Raw genomic sequence first — 15,117 nt, 5'->3', positions numbered from 1 at the left:
GGATTTTGAGTTCTGCAGGGACTCGCACATTCGATTACATGAGCAGACCATGTGCGTGTACCGTACCTGCTAGTACATTTACTTGGTTAAAAAATGTAAGATTGGATCGTGCACGGTGAACATACCGGTACAGCAATCCCACAGCTTGATGAGGGTGTGATATCTGCGGCTTGAGGGCTTCACTGAAAGTTCGCAGTACACCTGGGCCGAAAGCGGATAGATTCCCAAAGATATGGCGGCTGTCGTAAATCCCCGGTGTTCTGCTGTTCACTTTTTATATAACGTAAAACGAAATTAATCATTACAAGGACAGGGTTACGAAGAAGAATACTTTGAGGCGTCTACGGTGCCCCAGAGCTACGCAATACGGCATGAACAACTCGACTGGAAGTCTTGGACCTGGCCAGCTACAGAGATAAACGGTTGGTGTAAGGAAGGCAAAGGGTTACACTGTGCTACATAAAAATTTACCTCCTAAGCTTCGCTGTCGAGGTATCAGGAGGTAAGACGCCACGGGCAAATTAGTAGAACACTTTTCGGTAGCAACTGCCATTCGTGTCTCCTTGCCTGTCAGCTGCAGCATGTTTGGAAAAGACATGCCTCCAATGTACCTTTGCCTTCTTGCTTTGATGAGGACCGGGACGTACAAGTGCGCAGCGAAATTATGATACTGTGCATTTCGGAATCACCCGCTTGTGGGTTCCATGTCCTTTGTAAATATATTTATGTTCATATTTGTGTTCAGATTATGGAAGCTGCTCAGTATGGGCATCCTCCAAGCTGCTGTTGCCGTTTGCGGATGCTTCTGGCCCTTCTGAGCTGAACCACTTTAAGCATATGGTGCAGCCTTTTGCTTGAAAGCATGGAGGTGAGTGGGGCTTGTCACGCGCGCGCCGGTCTTGCAACCACTCCCTTTGCAGCCAGGCAGCTGCAAAGAGGGACTGCATATGTATGTCATGTACAGGCTTTTTGTGGATAACGTTTGCGATTGCGAGTAAGGGCGCGCCCTGCTTCCCAAATGCTTCGATGCCTCTACCCTGGCCTGGGGTCGGCTTTGGATAAAAGGCATTTTTCGTAATCTTTTGCTGCTTTCTGTACATGCGAGTTGCTGGGATGTTCTCTGTTTCACTTCGCTTAATTGACCGGCGACTGAGGGCGTTGGCGATGGAGGGCTTTGGCACACACGCGGTGATTGCAAACAAAGGTCTTTAGAGAGATATTCTATCTATGTTTCCGAATAGACGAGATGCTCAAGCCGGCAGGGTGTTGGCAGAATGGTGCGCTGGCGCAGGTAGCAGGAGCACAAGAGGACCTCTTGCTCACAGGGCTGAGGAAATGCTCCTGAGTTAACGCAGCATATCATTTGCAGGGTATTCCATGCCTTCGCTCTTAGCGTTCGCCAGTGAAACCCGCCTCGGGAACGTATTCCCACAGAAATACGAGTTTATGAGCCGGACGGGCGAGGGCGCATATGGATCCGTTTGGAGGGCGCGAGACAAAAACACAGGAGTTCTTGTGGCGGTCAAGAAGATGAAGGATGTGCCAGCCACCGAGGAGGTGCGCGTTGCATGTGTGCGCACCGCGTCAGGAGAAATCCCATGTTTCTGGCCGTACGATTAGCTAGGACTTTCCTGACGCCCCTTCCCCCTCATGCATGCAGAACCCTTGCTTTCCAATGCGCTCTCAAGCTCAAACCTAAGACCTCACGTCTGTGCCCTGCAGGAGGGCGAAATCGCCATGCGGGAGGTGCGCGTGCTGCAACTGGCCAAGCATGTCAACATTGTAAACCTGCTGGAAGCTTATAAAAGCCAGAGCGGTCGCCTCTACCTTGTCTTCGGTGAGTTTAATCCTCCAACACTGCACAGGTATGAAGCACGCCGTCATCCACCGCGTCTTGTACCGTCACTGCATTTACACTGCTATACATCTCCAGAGACACGTCCAGTGCTGTCGCCGCCAAACAAGACGCCAAACGACGCGCCGTAAGCAGCAAGTTTAAAGGACCACAGCCGCAGTTTAGCTCTAATGCCCCGGGTTGCGTCTGCTGCAGTCAGGCATACCAGCCAGCATCCAGCTCTGCCCTTGCCTGGGACCTCCTATGGCTTGGCAAAGGCGTCGGCCACACCCAGTTTAACAAAAAGTTGAACCTGGTAAAATTTGCACCGTCGTTTGTGCTTCCTTCCTTGTGCCCTCTGCTTTCGACCTTCGCCTCACATCGCCTCACATCACCTCACCTCAGAGTATGTGGAGAGGACGCTCCTACAGGAGCTCAAGGGGAACCGCACTGGTCTGCCTCCCGCAGTCGTCAAGTCCATTACCTGGCAGATGCTCCAGGCCCTGGGTTACCTCCATAAGAAGCAGATCATACATCGCGACGTGAAGCCATCTAATGTCCTGTTAACGGAAAACGGCGTTGTGAAGCTTTGTGATTTTGGGTTTGCTCGTGCGTGCGACAACGAAGCGTCGGACCCGGCGTACACCACCTACGTTGTTACCCGCTGGTACAGGCCACCGGAAGGTAATTGCAGGGGAGGTAAATAAGGGAGGGAGGGAAGGAAAGAGGGGGAGGGAGGGAAGAGGGAAAAATGGGGAGGTAAGGAAGAGTGGATGATGAAAAGGCTGTTCACAGAGGTGTTTTAAGGAATAGGGAGGAATAAAGCAGCAGCAAGTATAATCATCTTGGCGCGAGTTTTGCGTGGGTGGTTTCCTCCGGAATGGTTGGGCTGGTACCCCCCGGATCCCCCCCTTTCGCTTCCTTCCCCCTTCCCCCCTTCTCCCTTTTTGTCCCGTCCTCCCGCCATTTTGGCTTCTTTTTTGGCTTCTTTTTTGGCTTCTTTTTTGGCTTCTTTTTTGGCTTCTTTTTTGGCTTCTTTTTAGGATTCGTTTTGGCTTCTTTTTTGGCTTCTTTTTTGGATTCGTTTTGGATTCACCATTGGTCTTTCGTTACCCCCTTTGACAGTTCATTTCTGATCTCCTTGCAGTGGTTCTCCCGCGCCGTGACACGTTGAGCCCACCGTGACGCCGCAAAATCAGGGTGTTGTTGTTGTTGTTGTTGTTGTTACTGCTGCTGCTGCGATGCAGTCCTGGTCGGCGACCACTACGGGCCACCAGTCGACATTTGGGCGCTGGGCTGCATCTTTGCGGAGATGCTCATCGGTCGGCCGCTGTTCCCCGGCAAGAACCACCACGACCAGCTCTGGCTCATACTCAAGTCCCTGGGGGCTATGACGGAGCACCAGCTGGACCTGCTAGAGGCAGATCCGCAGTTTGCTTGCTTCCGACTGCCCAAGCCCTCAGAAATTGAGTCCCTGGACCAAAGGCAAGCCGGGACGGGGCTGGGCCTCTTTGCAGCGTGTTGGGTTGGGGGTTACAGGGTTGCACTTGGTTTGGTGCGTGTGTGTCTGTGCGTGTGTGCGATACTCGCTGGACAAATTGGAGGGTGGGTGCCAGGGGGGCCCCACCTCCCTCCTTCTCACGGCGTGCTCGTGCTCGTGCTTTCTGTGCGTCGAGGTGTACTTGGGGCTGGAGAGAGGTGGGGAGAGAGGGGTCAGGGAAATGGACGTCGAGAGTTCGTGGAGAAATGCCATGGACCGAGGTTCCCACGGGAATACCACTGCCTTATCACCTCATATGTGCATAGAACCCGCTGAACGCCTCTCTGAGCGCCAACGCCGCTGCGTTGCGGCAGGCTCGGCGGCATTGTGGGTCCGGCCGCCATGCAGATCCTGAAGGCCTGCTTGGATCCGGATCCGAAATACCGCGCCTCGGCCGACGAGCTCCTCGCAATGCCGTACTTCCACGGTGTTACGGACGCCCTGCCCGTCTCCGACCTGATGGCTTATCCGGTACGTCGGCCGCGCGGGTGTGTGTGAGACACGTTTTGCCCGCGACCGGGATGCGTGCACAGAGCAGCAACAACAGCACACAGCTACTAAAACATTGTTGTTTGTAACTCAACAACATAGTGCCTTGCGGCTCGGGTGTGGTTTCGGAGCGCGTGGATCGCATGTTCGTCCAGTCTCGTCCATCGCTGCGGCGAAGGGCTTATACACGTACGCACATATATGGATGGTTGTAAAGTGCGGTCATGTGGATAACTATACGGGTTACGCGCGGGCATGTGTGTGATTGGGGTCGGTGCCAACTGGGGCGCGGATTCTAGCAACCCGCGAATATTCTTGTGTCCTAACTATCCTCTTCCTCTTGGGCCTTACTTCGTATATTTCGTAATAAATATAAAGAATTTAACTTTTATGCCTATAAATCTTAATCCAATTAGGACCCGGAGATGCGGTCGAAGCTGGATCGCGCGCTCTCCCAGGACCAGGCGAATGCGGCCGCAGCTGCCGCGCGAGAAGCCGTACTACAGTTGCAGGGCGGCCGCCGCCTCGGCGCACCGCCGCCGTCGGCGAACAAGCCGCCACAGCCGCCGCCACAGCCGGTCACTCCGCTGTCGCTGCAGCCTCAGGCTTTTGTACCTTTTGGTGCCAGTGCCAGCAGCGCCAGCGCGAGCCCGTCACCGGTCTGCATGGCTGCACAGCACCAGCAGCACCAGCAGCACCAGCAGCAACCCCAGCAGCAGCTGCCCCCCCATGCAATGGCCGGGCCGCCGCTTCCCGCCAAGGCCGCCACCGCCGCCAAGCTTGATCTATGCCCGGTGGAGTCTCAGCAACGGCCGCCGCTGCAGCGTTACATCACCGCCCCACCCGGCACCATGGCAGCGCGCGCCTTGGGGCAGCAGCCGCAGCCGCAGCCGCAACCGCACCTCCAGCCCATGTCGGAGCCGTACAGCCACCATCTGCTGCCGCAGCGCTCTAAAACGGGGTCGGAGAGCTCACAACAAAGCTCCCCAAGAATACAGCTGCCGCCGCAACCGGGTGGCAACGGGAATGGGTCTACAGGCGGCACGCTGGGGGTTGTTCCTGCGGCGAGCACGCTGGTGCCCGTGCGGGGAAGGGGCATGTCTTGGCGTCTGAGTAATGACGGGGACGGCGGCGCCGCTGCCGTACCCACGGTGAACCCTGCTGTACGGCAACTGGGTGGTCCCGGGCGTCAGACGACGCACGGGGCTCCTGCTGCCGGTGTTGGCGGTGGAGGTGGAGCGATGGCGGGGAGCGGCGGAGGCGGCAGCGGCGGTAACGCCGGGGCCAGCGCCGACGCCAGTCGGGCGGTTCCGGAGCAGCTGCCGGCGGCCACGCAGCGCCCGCCGTACCAGCGTGCCACATGGAACGGCTCCGCGGCGCCTTTAAGAAGCAACGGCGGCAGCGGCGGCAGCAACGGCGGAGCTGCCGGCGGCAGCGGAAGCAGCGGCGGCGCCGGGAGCGCCGGCGGAGCCCCCGGGAGCAATGGCGGTGCGATATCGTACGGCGGCCCCTCTCAAGGCGCCTTCATGGGCCCTACTTTCCTCAGTAATCCAAATAACCCTCCGCTGGCGGGGTACGACACAATTACGATGCACCGCAAGGCGCATTCTTTGGCCGGAAATGAGGTTTTCCCGTTGGGCAGTGGCGGCGGGTCTGTTGGTAATCGAGCCGTGCCGGGTCTTTGCGGGCTGCAGGGCCGCAGCCTTGCGCCGTCGCTAGGTCCAGGTGCTGTGCCAAACAGCCATGGCAGCTTTAGCAGTAACGGCGGTCCCACTTCCTGCGGCGCCGCCTTCCAGCTGCCACCGTCCTCTGGGCTCAACCTTCCAATGGCTACCGGCACCGGTGGGAGCCGCATGTCCGTGTCGCCGCCGCCGCTGGCGTACGGCACGTTCCGCGGCAACAATGCGATGGCGATAACAGGTCCGTCCTTACCTTCTGGCCCTTCTGGTGGAAGATTGAGCAATGACGGCTTTGGCGGCAATGGCGGCGGCGGCGGCAGCAGCAGCAGCATGGTCGCGGCGCCGTCGTGCATTCCGGCGCATGGCTTCGGTTCGTATTCGCGGCCGCCGCTTCAGGTCGTCGGTGCCTTCGGGGCACAAGCAGGACATGGAAATGCCGAGGGAATTTCGATTGAGGTGGAGGTTTCGGAGAGCAGTCTGGCGGGCCCTGCGTCGCTAGGTCAGAACGACGGCCGCCGCGCGTCAGACACGGTCCTCTATGCCGCGCTGTCCCTCAAGGACTCCAAGGGCCGTGCGGAAAAGGCCTCTCAAGTCGTCTTGGGCCCGTCCAGGCCGGCGGTCGGCACCCAAAATAGCGACGCAGCACCCGGGAGCGGCAACTCAAGCGGCGGCGGCAGCTCCAGCGGCGGCGGTGCGCCAGGCCTCGGTGCGCTGCGTAACGTGTCATTCGGTCGTGGCGGCGGCGGCGGCAGCGGCGGCCTGCCAGTAACGGGCACCGGACCTTCTTCTCCGGACGGTCCCTTGCCCGCCAACCTGCCGCCGCTGCAGGCCACGCCACAACGACGAGTCTCAGCGCCTGAGGCCATGGCGTTGGCGGCCCTGTCGGGTGGCGGAGGGGGAGGGGGAGGCGGCGTCACCGCCGCCTCCGTTACAGTGGCAGGCGGCGCGACCAGCCGTCATGTTCCCCAGCCACAAGCCGCCCTGCACCTCGCCAATGGCGCCGGCGCCAATGGCGCCGGCGGCGGCATGAGCTACGCGCAGCGCCACAGGCACCCTTGTGGGCAGCACCACAACCACGCGGCGCTTGGCGTGGGGCATCCGGGCTACCTTCCTTCGGGGCAGCTGCTGCATGGCTACGGTCCCGGTCAGGCGCAACCGACTCCTGTTGTGTGCGGAGTCAGCGGCACTGGGCTGCTGCAGCAGCAGCAGCACCAGCACCATCACCACCATCCATACAGGGCCGGCACCGTCGGCGATGGCATGGACGGTACGGAGATGGTCAACACCGGTACGACACACGTGCTGCTGCCCTCGTTAGACGTGGGGTATGGCGGGAAGGCCGCGCGTTCGTTCAGCTCGGGGAACGCCACGGGTGTTGCGGGTATGGGCCCGTGTCACCTTACCGCGAGGCGGCCCAGCAAGGGCACACTGCTGAGAGTCTACAGGCCGGACGCGCACTGTAAGCGAGAAGACACGTCCAAAATATTGCTGCTGGAAGCCGTGCCAGAAGCCAGCGTGTTGTGAAGGAGCAGACAGGCGCTCGACGCTCGAGCGGGAAATGTGAATGTGCGTTGTACCGTGTACGGCGCTATGTGGACAGCGTCATGTACGGCAGAAGCGGGTCATGTCCCCTACCGTCCTGTTCTGCAAGGAAACAAGAACAAGAACTCAATCCGGCTAGATGTACGATATATTGGCTTTATGATGTGGTTGGTTGTCGTTGTGAAGAGGCATGTATCGGTGTTTTGTTTACGAGGCATGTTCCACCACAAGGCGGTACTGCTGCAACACGCGCGCGCCTTCTTCCCCCTAACACGCATATTCGCATGATGCTGTAGTTGTGGAGCTCATGATGCGGTTTTCTCAGAGCTCCACAACTTGCTGCTGAAAGAAAGGTTTTTCACATTTGGTGCCAGTTTAACAGAAAAGATTATTACGTGTACATAGCGAACGCGTTACGACACGTGGCTTCTGATTTGTACAGGAATTGTGGACATCGCGGTCGGTCGAAAAAAGTGTGTGGAGATGTGAAGAGACATGTCATCGTTTTCCCCGTGCGCCTCTGGACGTTCCGATTTCCTCCTCCCGAAATTTCACCTCCAATACAGTAGTGTGTGGAGAAATTTAGCAGAATGCAGCCAGCCAATGCTGACAGCATTGCAGGGGGGGTTGGGTACTCGGCCTGTAGACCTGTTGTGGGAGTAACAGGACGGGTTTGCTGCTTTGCTCTGTCTGCTTTCCTTTCCGTTCCTCTGCTCTTTATCGACCTCCGCAGCAAACCCATCTTGTTGAGTGACGCTCAAGTTTTACGTGACGTTGATAGCCTTTGATGATCTGTCTGATTGGCTCTGTCTTAGAAAAAAAGGAAAGGGTTTTGATTAGTCCACCCTGCGTGTGTAGGTTTTAGGGGTTGGATTGTGCATATGGAGAAGGGATGGCGTTGTGGAGCACGGCCTGTAGTAGTTAACACGACAGATGCGCGCGCTTGTTGTTTGCATGTTCATCGCTACCTCTTTATCGCCCTGCAGCACATGAAATGCCGATAGGAGCTCAGTTATTGGGCTGTAGTTGCCTGGCTGCGCGCTTCGATGATCCCTGATGCTCACCGTGTTGAAGACGACGTTGCTGGTGATTATTGTTGCTCGCATTTTGAATTGTGTTACAAGAAATTTCTCAAAAGAGTCACTCAAAAGGGAGTCAAAGGAGTTTTTTCGTCCTCATGTATCCGCTAAATGATGTTGGAGGAGAATGGGGGAAAGGTGGTTGTAGGTAACGGTGCCTTCTGATGACTGGGGTTATGCCTGCGGTTGTTCCGAGAGTGTTGCAGTAAAGCTGCGTGGGCGATGGTATCTATCAGTTGAATGAATTGGAAGGAAGTTTGAAGGGGTTTCGCCCTGATCGCCTGCGGGGAGCTGTTGGAGAAGAGGGCGGGTGTTCTCCTGCAGCAGAAGGAAAGATCAGTTGGAGTTGTGTGGTTGTAGCAAATTTTTGGCATACGTGCGCAGCGAGCGGAATTTACTTTAGTAACCCACAAGTTGAGTCACGCCCGTAAGTTAGTTGTGCTTAGCCAGGGGACCTATGGCGACCGAGGCTGCCGCTTTACAACCATCAGGATGCTAATTATGGATACACGCATATGTAGCATTGTAGCCTTCCAGAGGCCCTGTAAGCGATTGTATGCATTATCTTTCCTTGCTAGCGCCATAGTCCCAACTGCCTAATAAGTAAGCAACGGCAACTATGTATCATACTGCTACATAACCTACATCTTACAAAGCCGTGTGTTGGATAATGTTGCAGGTCTTGATCGAAACTTAGCTTTCGATCGACACCGGAGCGGGAACGGGTTAACGGACTCTAACGACCTTCGTCATAGCTTCTGGCTTCACGTTTTAGTTACTCCTTTTATTCATATCACTCAGAAGAATAATGCCTGACTCATGCCACGAGGTGATAGCATACCGCTGCGCTGCGTTGCGCTCCAGCTTTGTTTTCTTCGAAGGTTTTTCTGCGCTAGGTATGCAGTCCCGTTGTTTCGACGCGATATTGTAATCAACTGAAAGGGATACTCGTTACAGCGCATCAAGACTGAAGACCAATAGTTATCTGGACCTGCCCCAACCATATCGCAACACATGTAATCATTTCACCTTGACAACCTTTGGGCATAGATGTCATCAGGGCCAAAGGCAAATGGCAATAACAACACGGGGCGGCCTTCCCGAGTGGATGCTGCGAGGAAATGGGTTGCAGAGGAAACGAGAACTGAAGCAAAGGAAGCCTTTGATCAACATACCAAGGAGACAGGCAACCTCGATGTCCTCTCCCGTTGCAAGAAGCTCAATGAGTTGTTAAGCAGCGTGAGTTCCAAGGTTACCCTTATCTCCTTAGCAACTTCTGAAAAATGATGAAAGGCTCTGAATCATAACGCTCAACAGAGTGGACATAGTAGCATGTGCTCCATTCCTTTGACGTGCGCGGCTGCATGTGGGGTTGGTGCGCGTTGTGGTTGCGCAGGATGTACTGAAGGGCAAGGGCGATGCGAAAGCGCAACTTAAGGAAATTCTGGGCATACTGCACACGGGACCTAAACGACCAGCATTCTTGGACAAGCCGCCTGTGACAGCTAGTGCAGGAAAGCGCGGCGCGTCGTCAAGCGCTGGAAACGAGAGGCCGCTCACGTCACCTGCGAACTGCACTGTGGCCAATGATGTCACGAAAGCTGCGGAGAGTCCTGCTGACGGCAGCAGGTAAGCTGTAAGGCCGGCCAGTGTGTCTCGCGTCGCAATAAGCCTAACAGTAACATACGGAAAGGGGCGAGACCCCTTGGGACCCATTGTAAGACGGGGCTGAGAACTACCAATTTGCCCATAGCCGTAGGTCCTGGGATCGCACGGCACACAACACGCTTCAGCGGCCTTCAGAAGAGGTGGAAGACATTATCACCTTGCTCAACGGACCTTTGCCGCTGGACAGCGCACAAGTTGGTGTGGTGTGTCGTACACCACAAAACGGTCCTGGCACCGAGCAGCAGGCGCGCATTAAGGAACAAAAGCAGAAAGCAGAGGAGGCAGCCGAAGCAGCAGAACAGCAGCGCAAGGCTAAGGAGGCAGCCGAAGCAGAAGAACAGCAGCGCAAGGCTAAGGAGGCAGCGGAAGCAGCAGAACAGCAGCGCAAGGCAAAGGAAGCAGCCGAAGCAGCAGAACAGCAGCGCAAGGCAAAGGAAGCAGCCGAAGCAGAAGAACAGCAGCGCAAGGCTAAGGAGGCAGCGGAAGCAGCAGAACAGCTGCGCAAGGCTAAGGAGGCAGCCGAAGCAGCAGAACAGCAGCGCAAGGCAAAGGAGGAAGCGGAGGCGGAGCGCCAGCGGGCCGCAGCGGAAGCTCTGCGGCTGCACCGTGTGCAGTGCGGGGCCGCCGTGTGCATTCAATCGCATTGGCGCGGCTATTGTTGCAGACGGCGTGCGGCGCTGCGGCGGCAGGAGCTGGCGGCGCAGCACGCCGCGGCCAGCATCCTACAAGCCGCCTGGCGATCCCGCGAATCAGCGCTTCAGTACCGCCAGCGACTCCTCGCCGTGGGCATGTTGCAATGCGCTGTGCGTGCGTGGCATGCACGGCGCCACCTTCACCACCTGCGTGTGGAGGCATTCATGCGGGAAAGGTCTGCTCGGGTCATTCAGCGTGCTTTCTTGGCTTATCGGGCGCGGGGGTATACGTTGGGGCCCTTGCGCCTGCCCCCCGGCGCACGACCTCAAAGCTCCTTAGGCGTGGACGGCGCGGCCCTGCTCGCCAAGCAGCTACGGCTGCGCAGCGCCGTTGACACCCGTTTGGCGCCTGAGTGCGTTGCCAACGGCTCTGGAGGAGGAGGAGGTACGGGAGATGGATACGATTGCCCTGATTGTCATTTTCTCCCCGTAGATGGCTGTGGGTTCAACGGCTATCACAGCTCCTCCGCGCGCAAAGGGGGCAGCGAGCATTTGCGGCGTATGCTGAACTCCACACGGTAGCAGCTCGTGTGCCTTTGGTCCGCCAGTAATGCTGCCACCTGGCACCTGCCAGGATAGAAGAACGACAGCCCAGGGTCCTGTACTCCCGTTGGGTGAACCGGGAAGGTTGCCTTTTGCTTTGCCACCTACCAGAAAACCCTAAGTCCAACTAAAGCGCCGAAAGTGCTTTTTCGCGCCGTCACATTGCGCGCCTTTTAATATACGGGCCGGCTTTTAAGCTGTGCCGGAGTCCACGTGGAGAGGCCCATATTAATACAATCCTGGTTACTGTTTTACCCTCCTCGTCCAATCCTCTCCTTTGCAGACGACGACAGTGCGCGCCAACACCGCACCGTAGTGACCCACATGGAGCGGATGCGCCAGGTCAGCGTGAACGAACGTAACCGGCGCTGCGACGTCAGCGAACGTGCTATCATGGTAGCAAGCGAGCATCGCGACACAGCAGAGGCCCTGGCTATAGCACGTCAGGGCTTCGGCACGAGTACACCGAGGGCCCCCTCACCTTCCACGGTGTGGCCGCCTGTGGTGGACGGCATCAGGCCGGATAGCCGGCGAGCCAGCACCAGCAGCCGTGGTGGCTCTGAGGCAGGAGGGGGCCTTTTCATTCCGGGGACACTGAGTGCTGACTCGGCATTCATGTTAGGGTCACGGCCTTCAACGGGGCTTAGACGACCGCAGGGAAGCTTGGGAGGATAGTTTTGGGAGGACTGTCCAACTGCTACCGTGTTACCCTTCCCTTGATCGTGGCGTTTGGGTTGTGTGACTTTGCGATCCTTGGAAGTGCGCGTGAGACTTTAAGTCGGATGGTGCTTAGTCGTTGCTCTGACGACTGTGCGCTGATGCCCTTGGGGGACACACACGTTTTCTGGCAATGCCTTGTGAACGGCTGGAAAATCGCCTGCCTGCAAAAGTAATCAACAGTCACTGTGAGGGGCGGTGCTTACCGTAGTGACAGGAAATGTTCGTGATTTTAATTTCGTGACAGCATCACGAAATTATGTCACATATAAATTACAAGCTGTTCCAGGCGATGGTCGTCACAAATATATATGTGTGCTCCGAAGCCAAATCGTATAATGCCTTCAACACAGTAATTACTCGTCGAATTCCACTTTCCTGGCCATATATACATCCATAGTAATTGAATGGACATGGATCCGAGGGCCAAGCGGCCTAAGCAACAAAGCCTCCTTCAATGCGGACTCTTCACACTTGCTCGCGGCGCCCCAGCTACGGATAGAGCTGGTTTTGCCGCTCCTAAATAACCGTGCATGCATTGGCCAGCTTTTGCGTCAATCGGCGTTCTGAGTCGGACCCATTAACGAATATTGCAGGCACCGTTGCTTCGGTTGCGTTGGCTTCTCACGAATTCAACAGTTTCACCAATAATTTCGGGTGTAATTTTGAGGGTGTCTCGAACAATAAAATCACGAACATTTCCTGTCACTACGGTATCTTCCATAGAAGGATAATTAGGCCGGAAATGATGCCGGCGTTGGCGGTAATGCGCGACCTATGACTGTTGTACCCCCTGCCTTTCCCTTTTGACCACCTCAACGTAGGCAAGGCAAGGCAAGGCAATGCCTTTTCCGGCTGCATGGGTTGGTTATTGGTTTACTCTTTCTGAGGTTGGGTGACCACCTGAAAGGTGGGCAAGAACCTAGGTGTTGGACGAAAAATGGACGAGCATGCTCGGAACTGAGACACAATTACTCTCTGCGCAACCCGGCAAGGATGTCGTAACAGGAGGCGCTGCGGCCGGGACCGAAGCGCGGTATTATTGAATAAGATAGGAAACACGGTAAAATTCAAAATGCAGAAGCCAGGAAGATGTGCAGTGCGAAGCCGAGCATGACGGTTACAAAATGGTTACAAAAGACGGTTAGGAAAGTTCACATGACGCAAATCGACCAGACATATGGGGTGCGACGTCCGAAACAGTTGCAACGTCAAGCGGCAAGCAAAGAAGACAAATAAGGAAAGAAGAACTAGTTATAAATTATAGAACGTTGTACTCGAGAACTGCAGGAGGAACGTGTATGGAGTTGAACCTTGAAACCGGCAAGTACATTTGCAAGATTGGTGAGCAAAGCGTCCACAAGGAGAAAAGGGAGAGGAGACGCGTTCAGGGAGAGGAGCACGTTTATGTTGTTTGTATTGCCGTGTTTGTCTTTACGGACAACGAGGCTCAGACTTTTGCAAACGCATCCCAGGATTACCCGAACACATCCCAGGCAAACCAGGCGAAGAAGTCGGCCTTTCGGCCATCAAGGTGTGGAGTACCAAGTACAAAACGACGAATGTTTTTGTAGTGTGGAGTTTGTTACAAGAGCACAACCCATCGGTTAGCTTTGCTCCTTGTAACCTTTCCGTCGGTAAGCGCACCTCATTCGACTCACCATACTCGTACCATTTATCATAAGTCCCATCACAGCATGGGCTGCAGCACCCCCAACCGCACCCACTACACAGTAAGACAACTCCTCAGGTGGGCAAGCCTACATACGCGTAGCGTGAGGCTTTGAGTCTTAGGTTGGGTTCCCTGAAATGTAGTGGTGTGAATTCGAGAATTCAATGGCGAGGTTCAGGAACAACGCGCATGTATGTGGTCAGTGGAGGAGCCGTACTATGGTTTCCCTTTATCATGAGCTGTCAATAGAGGCCGCTCCAGACAATTGAGTTCCAACCTTGGAACTTAATTGTCAAGAGGCCGGGGACACTGTGCCACCGGGCCTTGATTGCCGACCTTGAGCTGGCACTGGGGGATACAGAACAAGTTGGGGACGAGGGGTGTGTGTGCTGAGTGCTGGACGAGCAAGGTCCTGCTGTTGGCCCTGCTATGTTTGGTAGAGTTGTTGATGCTTTCTGGGAGCTGAGCCCCCAACCGGTCTGCGTGGCTACGACCTCATCGCGCATTACGCCACCGTTAGGTTGCCAGTGGGAAGCATACTTGAGTAGTTCGCTAGTCGGCTGGACGCCCGGTGGGAGTGCCTGGATACCCTAGGTGATCCAAAGCGCTTTCCCAAGTGGAAGTACCGGCGTCAAGGCTTGCCGCTATCTGAACTGGATGGGGGCGCCCTCGCTTAGGGACACGCGGCACAAGTGGCTGGCCCACGCTGAAACCGCCATGCCCCAACGTTTGCATAAAGTGCTTATGTGTTTCCGGTTAGGCTGTTGGGAGTCAAGAGATTATGGGCCTAAAGGCCGTGAGTGCACCGCGCGTACATGTAGGCTTTGCAACTGTGGGGCGGTTGAAAATGAAATGCATGCTTTTTGCGGAATGACCGGCTCACAAGTACACGGGCTAAATACGAACGCGACCTCGTGTTTCAAGGGCGCGACATGCGCACGATTATGACCGAGGCCCCACCCCTGGCGCTAGCCAAGTTCCTCTCGGAAGTCTGGAAGACCCGGCACGTTGCTCTAAGGCACTGAGTGCTGAAGCGGACAAGGGAGGACGATGATGGTCCACCACATAACCGCACTAATAACGATTTACCGTCCATGGCCCCCAAGCTTTAACCGACACACCCGCACTCGTGCGGAAATTGTAATTGTAACTTGAGCTAACTAACGCACATCGGAAGCGCAAGATCACGTCCAGGTGCGTAGCGACAAAAATAATTGGGGAAATGTCAGGCAGTTCCTAGATTGCTTTGGGCCTGACCTGTTCTGTGATTCGCATCCCAATTTGATAGGTCTAGATAGTTTCGGTCGCCTTGGTCGCAGAGGCCCCGTGACGGGGATTAGTATTGTTTAGAAGGCCTGCTATCTATGAGTAAACTCACGACGTCGTTAAGTGTAAAAAAAGATTTCTGTGGTGATCGATTCCGAAAGAGTCGAGGAATGTCAGGCAGTTCCCTGTAAATCCCACCATACCTCGACGGTTTCCCAATCGATCCCTCACAAAAATCTTTTTTTGCACTTAAAGCGACGTCATGAGTTTACGCAGTGAAAGCCGGCAATCTAAAAAAATACTAATCCCCGTCACGGGGCCCCTACGATCAAGGCGACCGAAACCATCTTAGACCTATCAAATTGGGATGCGAACCAAAGGAACAGTTCAGACCCA

At 55.8% G+C, this 15,117-nt stretch overlaps 2 protein-coding genes across 2 annotated transcripts; both read left to right on the top strand.

Annotated features, from left to right (window-relative positions):
• Positions 1-1,431: 1,431 nt before the first annotated feature.
• Positions 1,432-3,320, top strand: VOLCADRAFT_32096 (uncharacterized protein; the record flags this gene model as incomplete). Its single annotated transcript, XM_002955966.1, has 4 exons — positions 1,432-1,563; positions 1,723-1,837; positions 2,240-2,518; positions 3,082-3,320. Coding segments are annotated over 4 exons (765 nt in total), but the record flags the coding sequence as incomplete, so codon positions are not given.
• Positions 3,321-9,112: 5,792 nt separating this feature from the next.
• VOLCADRAFT_121477 (uncharacterized protein) lies at positions 9,113-12,353 on the top strand (the record flags this gene model as incomplete). Its single annotated transcript, XM_002955965.1, has 5 exons — positions 9,113-9,402; positions 9,560-9,792; positions 9,917-10,908; positions 11,350-11,555; positions 12,276-12,353. Exons 1-5 carry the CDS (start codon positions 9,214-9,216, stop codon positions 12,351-12,353), a joined length of 1,698 nt encoding a protein of 565 aa, XP_002956011.1. The 5' UTR covers positions 9,113-9,213.
• Between the last annotated feature and the right edge of the window lie 2,764 nt (positions 12,354-15,117).

This window comes from Volvox carteri (assembly GCF_000143455.1).
Source record: "Volvox carteri f. nagariensis unplaced genomic scaffold VOLCAscaffold_56, whole genome shotgun sequence".
NCBI lineage: Eukaryota > Viridiplantae > Chlorophyta > Chlorophyceae > Chlamydomonadales > Volvocaceae > Volvox > Volvox carteri.
This window is presented reverse-complemented; position numbering and strand designations above follow the sequence as displayed.